The sequence below is a fragment of the Semicossyphus pulcher genome, unplaced genomic scaffold, assembly GCF_022749685.1.
Source record: "Semicossyphus pulcher isolate SPU_LCO1_2020_fin unplaced genomic scaffold, fSemPul1.0.p SCAF_11, whole genome shotgun sequence".
NCBI classification, from domain to species: domain Eukaryota; kingdom Metazoa; phylum Chordata; class Actinopteri; order Labriformes; family Labridae; genus Semicossyphus; species Semicossyphus pulcher.
In genome coordinates, this window is record NW_027211615.1 from 12,825,255 (window position 1) to 12,838,107 (window position 12,853).

The 12,853-nt window shown below is 44.6% G+C and overlaps 1 protein-coding gene across 3 annotated transcripts in view; it reads right to left on the bottom strand.

Annotated features, from left to right (window-relative positions):
• Nucleotides 1-12,853, bottom strand: part of nhsl1b (NHS-like 1b) — a 112,112-nt gene that overhangs the window by 18,597 nt on the left and 80,662 nt on the right. For all 3 annotated transcript variants that reach the window (XM_069657178.1, XM_069657180.1, XM_069657179.1), the window contains exon 2: nt 2,443-2,595. In XM_069657178.1, the coding sequence (XP_069513279.1) occupies nt 2,443-2,595 (153 nt within the window). The remainder of the gene's footprint in view (nt 1-2,442; nt 2,596-12,853) is intronic.

Here is a 12,853-nt window from a genome sequence, read left to right on the forward strand (position 1 = left end):
ATGCATCCTTTGTCTCGTCTTTTGATAGCTAATTATATTCACATGGTATTTCAGCTTTAACTTAAACACACACAGGAGTAGCTTACTGAGTCTTTTTTGTCTTTGTCTGCTTTTTATCCCCAATTTATACAAGTGTAAAAACCTCCCTTGTCTTTTATCTTGCACATTTAGGACTTATTCAGAGTGATGCACAATCCAAATGCCTTTTTTTGTGTGAATGACACATGTCCCAAAGCACACATGCGCATCCCTCGTAGCCTGGCACCTCAGAGATTCCGCTTTTGATCCTTTAACGTGCCACATATCTGCGTAGCTAATTACAGCCCGTCTCCGTGGAGAGAGACACTGGTGCATGTATAATACTGTCACTTAATGGGATCCTAATGGGCTTGGCAGAGGTAGCTACTGTAACAACAAGCTGATGTGGTAGCGGTGTGGAAGAAGGGATTCGGAAAGCGTGATGGTAATGAGGATCATGACGGGGAGCCGAGCGGTTAAGATGATTGCCGCTGCGTGATTGGCGAGAGGTTGATAAATAAATAAGCCTTGATTAGCTCGGCGCTGCTTGTTGCCAGGCAGAAATCAAGGGAGGGGACCGGTGAGGGGCATGAGAGGGGATCAGCGGGAAGAATGTTTGACATCAAGGACAAAATTAATATTATGAATCTAATAGAGTGTACTCGTATATTTAACAGCGGTATATAAATCAACGACAGCAACAGCTTAACTTTTTAATAAAACTTGGGATGTTATTGACAACAAATAATCGACTGTTATGTAACCTCCCTGTTGGCACGTTTTCTGTAACTTGCCAGCCGCCTGCAAAAGCCTCGCTCCTAAACACGAGCTGATCCCATGTGAGTGAGTGAAGGGAGCAAAGAGGGGATGCACACTGCCATCTGATTGGTTATTGATTACTTTGTTTTGCAGAGTTGAAAGCATGACTCACGCACTTTGCTGTGCTTGTGCTGGTGGCGCTTGGTTACGCGTGCAGGGGCAGGGATTGAGCCTGGTTTAACCTCCTGGTATAACCTCTAAATAGCTTGTCAAAATTAAAGAGGGGGTATTATGCTATTTTACATATTGAGATAATGTTACAATGTTGGATGTCCAGACTAAACGTGGGTGAAGTTTCAAATCTGTAGGTAAAAGTATGTTGGAGTAATCCCAAGTTGTTCACTTTGTGACGTCACAAAGTGCAGCCTCCGCAGGCTTCGTAGAACTGGCCAATCAGAAGAAAGATAGCTTGTAGGGGCGGGGTTTCTTAAAGTGACAGAGCTGACTGAGTCGTTTCAGGCAGAGGCTGTATGAGGGCCTGCACAGAGCACCAGTGTGAGAAAAATGAGTTTTTTAACTGTAAATTATGCTAAGCTACTCCACAGGTAACATAGAGTGAAAAATAAATTTTGAAATTAGCATAATACCCCCCCCTTTAAGTTTTTATTATAACACATTAAATATTACACAACATCTTTTTCCTTAAGGATGGGCTGTAGTGAGGTGTGTAACACTCTTAACCGCTCTCAGCTAAAACAGACTTAAAGTCTCAAATGGACGGAACAGGTGCTCTCATTGGACACCTGTTGTCTTTCAGTTAGGCCCCCCGAGGCTGGGCGGTGACGACAGGGCGATAGGACGGTGACAGGATGAGGGGGGCTGAATAAATCCAACCTCCCAGGTGGTGTTTGTATGTTTGTGTACCTAGCAACATCAATATTGCAGGAAGTAGTAGCAGCACAGGGGTCAAACAATGGGAAAGATAAAGACAACCTGTAGTGTGTCTGTGTGTCTGTGTGTGTTATAAAGCAGGTGACTAATGCTTTACACACCGAAAGCATCAGTTTACAGCCGGCCTCTCCCTATTTATCAGTCTTTTATCTGCTGACACACAAGGACAGCTTAGCATATACCAAGCCTTTTCTGTAACACATCCACCTACATACACACACACAAACACACATATGCGCCTTTTCTCTCGCCTGCCTGTCAAACTGTTATCTGAGATCTGGGTGGAAAACACAACTTTCCCAGGATCTCTCACAGACACAGGTGACATGTTTACTGGCGTTCACACTTCCTGCTCTGGGAAAGTTTGTTAGAGTATTAAAAAGTCGTCACTCTGCCGTGACTCCCCGTGTTTGTTTGACAACAAGGCTGGGGTCTGTTGTTCTCTACTTGCGCCGGACAAACAGGATGAAGAGGATCACACGCTGGTGTGTTGTTGGCTAAACTTCGGATGCAACACAAATTACAGGTTTGGACATTTTTACAACCTTGTAGACAAACACAGCTGATCTTTACAGTGATGTCATGATGCCAGGCAACATTCCCACGGGTGAGGTTTGTCACTATGTTAGTGGGTATTTTTAATTTGCAGATCACTTATAATGGATATATGCTCAGTTAGAGCCCATATACATATTAGGTTATTTAGATCCTTACCTCGCAGGGCGGTCTTGAGGTTGACTTTGGCCTGGCGGTGCAGGTCTTCTACGCAGGGTGGCCTGCTGCCTGGTAGGAAGACGTTCTCCTGCTGGTGCCACGGCGCCGTGTAATGAACCGTCCACTTGCTTTCCTCATCCAGGTTAGACACCGCTGCAGAGACACAGATCAGGATACAAACTTTAGTTTCTCTTGAGTTGAATTTCCTAATTTACTTTCCAAGCTCACAAAAGATCAACTCTTTGATTAAGGACGAGGAAAATGTCCTGTACGAGCGCCGCCGGCTACTGGAGTGATTTGTTTATATTTGTCTGGAGGATGTGGAAGTAGGCTGAGGTGCTTTGCATGGAGGTGTCAGTCTGCACACCGACAACATGACACGTATCTGAGACATCACATAGGTGGCCACACGAGTCAGAGGGGGAGGAGGGGTGGAGAGTCAGTTGGAGGGAAAGATGAACAACATGAGATTCAAACAAGCGGCAGAAAACTTGCTAAAGCTAACTTTTAAGAAAGCTAATTTGACTTCAGAGAATCTACTTCAGAGAAACAGTACGGCAACACTGAGCAGACTAGCAGCAATTAATTGGTTTAACAATGAGCTAGCTCCCTAGAAAGTAGTTCATCTAAAGATCTAGGTAATACATCCAACATCCATCCAATCATTTTCTTTACAAGACCAAAGAACAACTCTTTTCCTTGTTTTCTGTCATAAAGGCACTTCCATCAAAAAAAAGCTATTGTGTTGCTTCCCCTTGTTTCCCCTGCAACTGGTAACACCTTGTAATGCTCGTGTTCCCGTGAAGCATTTGTAAGTCACTCTAAAAACAAGCGTCAGCAAAGCAACTGAGAGGTTAACTCCAAAATCAACACGCACACAAACACACTTCCTAAATCTTAGGCTTACCAAGAGAGCGTATCCAAGCTAAAGTTGGTGATCGTGGATGAAGGACTATCTCCATTTAGCCAGATGTTAGTAACCAGTGTGTCCCTGTCCTGACCAGCACGTCATGCTCATCTGACTGGGACTGAGGGTTTGGAGGGACCAGGAGGAAGAAGGGGGGAGTGTGTGGACTGTTTTTGTTTCACAGGTGCTAATGAGCCGTAGTAGGATGCAAAGTGACTGAGCGCCGGGGGAGGACAGAAGGCCTCCGAGGTGGGAGGCAGGGTGGGGGTCTATCACTACAAATAGGTCGTTAGGGAAAGTGTGAGACAGTCTGTAACTGCTTTGATATACCTCTGATATGCTTCAGGAGTAAACCTTTTCTTATAACTGATCCAACATAGTTGAGCTTTTAAGTTTTATGGATGCTTTATGAAGGAGACTCCAGTGTGCCAAGTCCTGCTGCTCTCGGTGACCACTGGCACCTAAATGTCTGTGTCTATAGCTGGTAGAGGAGTGGGCAGACGCTAACTACTTCTCCAGCAGGGAGGAGAGGGGGGTCGTTATGATTATTCATGCCCCCACTCTGTTACCAAACACTTTTTTGTGTTCTTGCTGCTACTCTCAAACTTAAACAACTGTTGCATTGCTGGCTTTGAGAGAATACCAAACACAAGCTCTGGGTAAGCAAGAAAGGAGTGGGTGGATTGAAGACATATTATTGTACAACCCACCAGCAGATTGCAGCTAACTGAATAAATGATAGTCCTCAGTGTTATTGTGGGATCTCTCTGTGAAAAAGGGCTCGTAATAGACAGAAAGCCTGGGTCTGACATTTCTTTCTTTCTGTACTTCCTTAAGAAATAACAACCACTGAGTCACATCTAAACCCTAGGAGCATGCATATTGCAGAAATACAAGAAGCTTCCACTTGAAGCTGGAAAATATGAAGAAAAATACCACTTTCCCACATAAATTAGCACGTTGACGCTGTTTTTTCAGACCAGGGAAGACCCGCTAATAAATGCCTATGATTGTCTCTTTTCCCATTGCCAGTGAAGTATCCTGCTTTCGGTCTCTTTTCTGCTACGTCACCGTCTGACGTCACAAACACGCCCGAAAGAGGGTTATTAAACAGTGAAGATGTTACGGTGGTTAGGTCTTTATTGTATCTTTTACTCAGTCAGTCGGTGTATCAAACTCAGTGCTGACAAATTTGTAACGATGCTCGAGCGCTGCTCGGGCGGAGATGGACGGAATTTGTAGCTGAGATGATAACGGAGATTAGCGTGCCGACACGGGTTTTGTGTTCCCATCATTGCTGTCAGGAGTCGAGGCGATAATTACCCGAGTCATTTGACCCGGGTCTGAATGCTGATTGTAACCTTTCCCATTAAGCAAAGAAGCCGGATGTTAGCGGGTTTTTTGACCAGTGGGAAAGCAGCTTTAGTCTCTTTATTAAACTCTGCGCCGACAAATTAGGACAAACACGAGTGCAAATTTGCAAATGTGACAAAAAGAAGAGCCGCATGTCTACAGTATCTGATGGGTGCAAACTGCTGAATAGTGTGTTTGCAGATGTTGTTTCACTGTGACTGTCTGCCCGTGCTGTCACACATGCTGTCTTGCAGCGTGCCCGCACTGGTCAGAATAATCGATCAAATACATCACGAGGCAAAACCGCACTGACCACAAGTCTGGACCGGACAGTTGCACGAGACTGAAACACGCACGCACACACAGCTCAGTGGAGGTAATGTTGAAATGTGAAGGTTAGAAGAGCTGGTTTGAGTCACAGGCTCCAGTCACAGCGTACCCATGAGCAAGGCAGCTGTTTGTGAATGAATCTGCTTAAAACTGCTTCTATGGCCAAATTATGGTTTTACCTAAAATGAAAACCTTCTCTACATTTCTCGCTCCCCCTCACACACTCAGCACAGGTAGCCCTCCCCCACCCACCTCTCTAACCATGGGGTCTGAATAGACCTCAGTCAGGCTAGAGGAGACCAAGGACATGGGGGACTTAGGACACAAAGCCTGTATTGTCCCTCAGCATCAGTCTCCACATCAGGCCTTTCAGAGCCACAATACCCGCTAGCCCTTCACACACAGTCTCGCACACACTGGACTGTGGCGCGAAAGTCTTTGAGAAGTCTCCTAATCCCTGTGTGCATTGACATCCCGGCGCTCCCTCTGCCCGCTAACAAACACACAGACTGAGAGCAGACGGGCCACAGGCTGCATCTGTATGCACACACACTCACCAAAGATAAGCTGCTGTGATCGATAACACTGATCAAGTTTTATTGACAGTGTTAATCCTGAACCGGGTCCGTGATCATTCACCAGCCGATAGAGCAGTGACTTTCACGCATGATACAACTTCCTGTGTTTGGGGTCGGTTTAGGCCTGGGTCAGGTCAACAGAGAGGGAGCATACAGTAAGGTCATTGAAGGGTGACAAAGGCATAAAATCATCTTTATTTACGGATATTTAAGGATGTGCTTCTTTAAAGGTCCTCAAGTTCCATATTCTACATAACCAAAGGTAGAGTATATCCTGAATCCCAACTGGAGTGAGTAATTCTCAGTGTGTAGCTCATTATTCCCGAGCCGCAGGAGGTCCGAGATGCTCGGTTAAGGAGCAAAGTGCAGACATATGCAAGATGCCCAGTCAAGAGGTGAGACGTACAAAAGCTCTGAGTTAATTATTAATAACATCATTTCAACCTTGACTGCAACAGACACACACATGCCATAAACACACCTGCGATTAGCCACCTGCCCTGCGTCAAACAGGTCTTTGTTAAATAACCTCCCATGCTTAATGAACAGCCACCAATCATTACCTAATCCTACTACGATCTACTGTACGCGCACGCACCTGTACGGTTTCACTCAGATAAGCAGAGACTTCTAAATCTGTATAAACACCGAAATCGTTCCAAGAAGCAGGAAAAAGGTCAAAGTATTTCTGAGCGCTCATTAAAAGTGCTTCCAGCTGCCACCTTCACAAACACTGTCGGGTCATTTAGTGCTAATAGTCGTCGGCTCTGTGAAGTCTTGGAACAGAGGTTACCTGGTAACAGGGTGCAACAGAGGGTTGAGTCTGGGCTCGGCGGGGGCAGAATTAGAAGAAAAACGCCCCCAGGAGAACATTAGTTGTAATAAAATTACAGACGATTGAGTTAAGTTGGCTTGCGTCCACTTTTGTTGTAGAAAAGCGATTAAAAAATGCTGTTAAAACTATTTGAAAGCTACAGCAAATCACACATTTCTGTCAAAATGATGCCAAACAGCACAAATTCTTCTGATTTTCCAGTGAAGAAAACGTTCAAACTGCTCTGATGATACATTAAAGATCAATATAGAAGAGACATAAACACATCTTACCCTTCCTTTTGAAGTATTTAATCACAGATTTTAACGAGGTCCCGATAAACACCATTATTCCGCTTGATTGTGTGCGCCTTCCTCTTTAAAAAAAAGTGTCCTTACAAGGCACAAAAACCAGGCAAATCCAAGGAACGAGAGAGAAACGAGCAGGACGATGGAGCGCTGCCGTCAGCTCTCACATTCTCACTTCGGCTTCGTTACGAGTGTGTGTGAGCGCCGTCTACCACGCTGACAATAAGCCTCTACCCCCTATCTCTCTCTCTCTCTCTAAACACACACACACACAGTCCGACACTCCTCCCTCAGGCAGTCCGGTCCTCGGAGACACACACACACACACACACACACACACACACAGCAGGAGGGGTGTAGGACCGGCCCCTCTGTTCCTCTGTGCTTTGGTTACCAAGGAGTTCTGGCTGCCTCTCCCTTTATTTCTCATCTTCAGTCGCTCTCTGGCGCTGTCTCTCCCTCTCTCTCTCCACACTCTCTTTCTTCTTTTCTCTGCGGGACTCAGAATATAGCCGAAAGTTAAACACACTTTATTAGAACGAACAGACACGCTGGTACTATTTTGCTCTTGCTCTCTTTTAATTCGGCGCTCTCCCGTCCTTGGCTTCTCCTCACTTCCTACTCTTTCTCTGCTCTTGCAAAAGTAATCAGCGTGTTGCCGCTTCCACCGCCATGACAGTCTCATGTGGGGGAATATTTATGCATCTAATTAAACTATCAGTCACCCCTGCAGGAGAGGCTTGTACATCCCTTAAAAACATGTTGAGCTTCTCCTCTCGGGAGGATGCTGAGTGTAAAACCAGCAGGAGACATCAACACAAAACACTAAAGCATGTGTCCCGTTTGATCTCATTTTAAAACAATAAATGCCTCATTTTCTCCCCATAAATCTCCTTCTGTCATCTCTCTGGATGTTTTTCTACCATCTCCTCCTCCTCTGTCAGCTCCTTCGCAGCCTGCTGTGTGCGCACATGGTCACTGAATCTGTGCCACATGAATATAGATCACATACAATCCTCCTATTGTCCGATCCCCTCACAATCTATCACACACACCCATCAGGGCAGGGCCGCCCCTCCTTCTGCAAGCGTATTTCTTTTCAGCCCAAATGGTTGAAGAGGGGAGGGTGTGTGTGTGTCTGTGTGTGTGTGTGTGTGTGTGTGTGTGTGTGTGTGTGTGGAGGGGAGGCAGGCAGGGGGCTGCAACAAGAGCTTGAATGGGACTGCAAATGATCCTTGAATTTGTGGGTAAAAAACGTTCACCCTCCCCTCTCTCTCCCCCTCCTCCCCCACTAGACCTTGGTCATCTGAACCTTTCGGCTCAACTCTGAAGTGCTGCACACAACACTAGTTTTTTTTTTATATATGTGCCTCTATGTTGATTCTACACAGTCCATTGTTCAGCATGTATTCACAGTATTTGTTGTTTGTCTTGTCCTTGACTTATGATGCTCTAAATGTGGGAGTTATGTCTTTGTAAATGTAATATTCTTCGTAAGAGTTCAACCAGTGTTTGACCTTTCAGAATAATACTGTAATGTAATTGGTTAAAAACAGCTTCCACGCTGACGCAGTTCAACACATACCCAATCAGAAAGTATCTGCTAAATAGAAATGTCCATTAAAAGTTCATTTGAAGTGGTTGTTGAATTGTTTAAACCAGAAATTCAACAGAGCAGAATCTACATTAGAAACAAAACTGTGTCAGACTGAAATTTATTGTTGCAAATGCTCCGAGTCGGGGTGCCAGTTTATCTCTTTATCTATATATAGGCTTTAGTCCTCAATGTAGCGGCCCTCTGTCTTCCCCACTCTCTCTTTCCCTGTTTCCAATACTGTCCTCTTTCTCTAAATAAAGGCATAAAATGCAAAAATAAGAAATAATAATAAAAAAATATGTCACCATATATGTTGCCACAAAGGCCAATACAACAATAACTTGTAATGCTGTAATTATAGAAACCAGAGTTCACTTTTTGATGCCAAATGAAACGGTGTCAGGCCACCTTTAAGACTGGTGCTTGACCAATTAACCAATTAATCAGTTAGCGTATGGGCATACATTTAGTCGAAGCGTTTTGATAGTTGTTGAAGTAATTTATTGTGAATGTACGTCTGCTGGTTCCTGGTTCACAAATGCAAAGATGTCCTGTGTTTCTCTGACATAATGCACTGAAAGTGGAATATCTTTCAGTTTTGGACAGTTAGTCGGACAAATTAAACAATATGAAAAGGAAATTGTGAGGGGTATTTCTTTTCACTTTTATTTTTACATTCTTTCGACAAAAAGATTTGGTAATAAAACAAAGAGCCCTATTTTTAACCCAAATTAGAGGCAACATTAACCGACGTTGAAGATTTGTCTCAGTCTGAAAGTGTTAAAGCAAAGTCTTTCTCCATGTGTCAAACTTTTCTCATTAAAAACCTCTAAATCTCTCTGAGTCCTTATGTTCTGTTGACTCCGCAGCCTCTGTTTGGCTTGTGTCTCACACTGTTCGGCACGCGTACAGTATTAGGATCATTTATGCAGACGCGAGCCCGAGCAGCATCTCTCATTAAAGAGCCTATTGTTCTCAGGACACTGTCAACGCATGCACGCACACACACAAATACAGTGTGACAGACAGCTCAACAGCTCTATCCGCTGAAGCAGGGCTCCTAATCTAGGCCACCTCCAGGATTAGAGCCATCCATCCATTCAGCCATACGTCCGCACATCCTTCCGCTCATTCCTAGTGTACAATGGACGCCCCCCCCGCTAACACGCCCGGCCAAACAATATCAATCTTTCATCTGTTCATACGCATAGCAGCATGTGAAGGAAGAGTGAAGACTCAGAGGATGAAGCTTCGACCTCTAAGGAAGCTCTTATTAGCTCCCTAATCATTATGGATTATTAAGAACATAACTCAGATTATCCCTTTGTTATGCAATTAATACATCTTTATTGCCTCTGCCAGGGTTTCTCGAACGGGGGTACTTCAGGGCTCTGTACTGGGGCACCTGACATTTACTTTTAGCAGGAACACAGCGTGCCTCATGAAGTGTTCTTACCCATTTCATTATTTAAATAAATGGATAAAACTTATGACACTATCAGGCAATTATCAGCATTCAAATACAAATGTTCATTTGTATCGGAGCCCGTGGCAAGACAATGATTATCTGTCCTTGTAAAACCACAGGCTGCACGTGAAAAGGTGGTGACCCTCTGATAGAGAAGGAGAAATTAGGAGGAGGGGCGATGTGAATAATTAACACGTCTCGTTACACCAGACGTTATTAAGACTCAAGGATGAAGGTGGCAGGGCGATAATAAAGCAGAGAGATGGATGAGGTGCCCCTGCCCTTCCTCCTTTCTTCGTCTTTCCCGTCTCGTTTTCACACCTCATTTGGATCTCCCCGTCAACCTGGCAGCGGCTGCTACAGCTTCACAAACTCTCTCAACCCAGCTTTTAATTTCATCCCAGACGACTGAATTTAGATCCTTCCAGACCTACTTCTTTCTTTCCATCAATCCCCAAAACAGACACATCTCGCTCTCTGGTTTGATATCAAACATCCGTCAAATTCCCAAAGTGCCTCTACACAGACGCGCACACACAGGCCTCCCTCTTTATCTGACAGGTCTCAGCTTTTATTTTTGTAATTGGACTTAAGAAGGCAGAGCTAAGCTGACCCCCTTAAAACCCCTCAACTCTACCTGATCCGCTGATGTCAAATCTTTCCTCCTCACTTTTCTTCTTCTCTTTCTTTTAGACGTGAACGCTTTCATGGCTGCTAATGTAATCGAGCCTGTATTGATTTTACTCTCTCCCCCTTTTCTCCCTCTCTTTTCTCGTGTTGTCTTGTTCAGGCTCTGACCTTGCACGAGGTCCCATTAGTAGGTAGAAAACCTGCGAGGTGGAGATAAGCAGGTGAATGGGAGGCGTAGAAAACAAGGCCAAGTGTTTGTTTCACACGTGAGTGCACGCAAACACTTTACATCTGTGAGCGTGCAGCGTGGTGGAACGCACAGAGTGGCAGAGTTTGTTATCGAGTGACCAGAAGTGAACATGTGAGTGGGTTTAAACAGAGGTGTGTTTGTCTCTGGGAGGTCACTGGTTTGAAATCAAGCTCCCAAAACAATGTCACAATTGGAAATGCAGCATGTTTTGCATCACTTTAACCTCCTTGTAGATTGTAGATTTAAAGGGCCAGTTCACAGATTTTCAACCTCAGTCCTATCATGCTATTATTGGGAGCTAATGCCATTATGGTAGGAAAAAAATGCAATTTGGCTCTGTGCCTTTGGAGGACGCTATCTGCTTCTCCAATGGGCCCTGGAAAACCTCTGCCAGACTATGTAAAGCGTGTCATCTGGCAGGGCTGGGCAGCTTGCTAAACTACACTTCCTCAATCTAGGACGCCCGCCTCCGATGTCATGTCTCGTTCATAATCGTCAGGTTTGAAATGTTGACTGCAGACCTGAAGATTTTTTAGATGATCCACCGGTATATTCTTGTCGTATCTCGGATTCTGTACCGCTCTGAGCCTGCAGCGAAAACCGCAATATTTCACTCCAGCATCTCTTGCTTGGCCGTTCCTTTCAGAGGGAGGGGCGCAATGCACGCTGGGTGTTGTAGGAATGTAGAATGGGCGAAACCACAAGCTGTTTGTCCAACTTTCTCCACAGCTATGACGCCAATTTCAAATATTATTGCTTCTATCGATTACAGAGAACACCGGCTTTGACTGACAGTGGCTTTTTCCAGGGGCGAACTGCTCCTTTAAGTAACACCTGTGTTAAAATGGAGCTACGGCTTTGATTTAATCCTAAAAACAACCAGAACCATTTTGTAAAACAGGGAGAGGAAGAAGCCGTGAAGCTGTTAGCAACAAATGTTTTAGATTTGTACTCAATGTGTCTGCAAAATGTTTAAATCATAAAACATGGATATCTCAAACAGGAAATGAACCAAAAATGAATAAATAAATAGACTATATCCTGTTTCCCTTTTATCTCCCCCTCCTCTCTCTTTTTCTGTGAATGAAAATCTATAATTTATAACATGTCGAGCAACATATTCGCTCTCTAATCCCTTCCCCCTTTCCTCTCATCCCTACATCTCTGTGAATGAAAGCGTGGCACCGCGGGTGAATGGGAACCCGATCGCTTTGATACTCCCTGCGATATAGAGGAAGGCATGAATAATCTAACAGCACAGAGGGAGGGGGGAACATGGCATGATGAAGGTTGAGAGGTTAATGATGAACAAGTCTGTTATAATTACATAGCTTTTACATTAAATAAGTAAGAGTGGTGTAAATCTCGATGATCCTGAAAAACACTAAGGACAGGCCAGGATGAAAAAGAAAACAACTCTCTTCAGTGCTCAACAAAGTTAAACTTCAAACTCACTCCTGAACAAACACAGCACACAACACACACACACACACACACACACACACACTGAAGCAGAGGTGACAGACTGGCCCGGCTGAGTAAACAACCTGTGATGACTGTTGTTGTGGCACTAATGGTTTAAGCATGGGGTAAAGTTCCCGCGCATCATACACAGATTAAGTTCAATAAACTGGACCGCTTTCTGAACGACCTTTCTCTGACACCAAACTCCTGCCCGTCTCCTTCTCAGCCCTCCTGTCTCACTCTCTCCTGTCTGTCTTTCTTCTGCTGTACTTGTCTGTTTGACAGACAGAGGTTACTGGGTAACGCCAATCCTTCTCCTTCCCCCCCTGCCTCTCGATCTCTTTCCGTCTGACCTACTCCATTGAAGCAGCTGCCATTCCTTCACACACACACGCACACACACACACACACACACACACACACACACATATATAAACGTATACATCCACAAAGATCTTCTCATCACCCTATGTCTGTCCAACTTTAATCAAGTTTGCGCGATATGTTTAGACATAAAAACTCTCACTTATTTTGACCAGCTGCAGCTGCCGTAGACAGGAAGTCCCTCTCCTTCCATCATCAGAAAGTCAGTGTCACATCATCAGTGCATTTGCATGATTACATTCAGAATACGGGGAGGTTTAAAGAGGCTGCACTGAAGGGGGAAATGTACTTCAAGCTCATTTTAGTGAAACGGTTTGTGTGTGTGTTT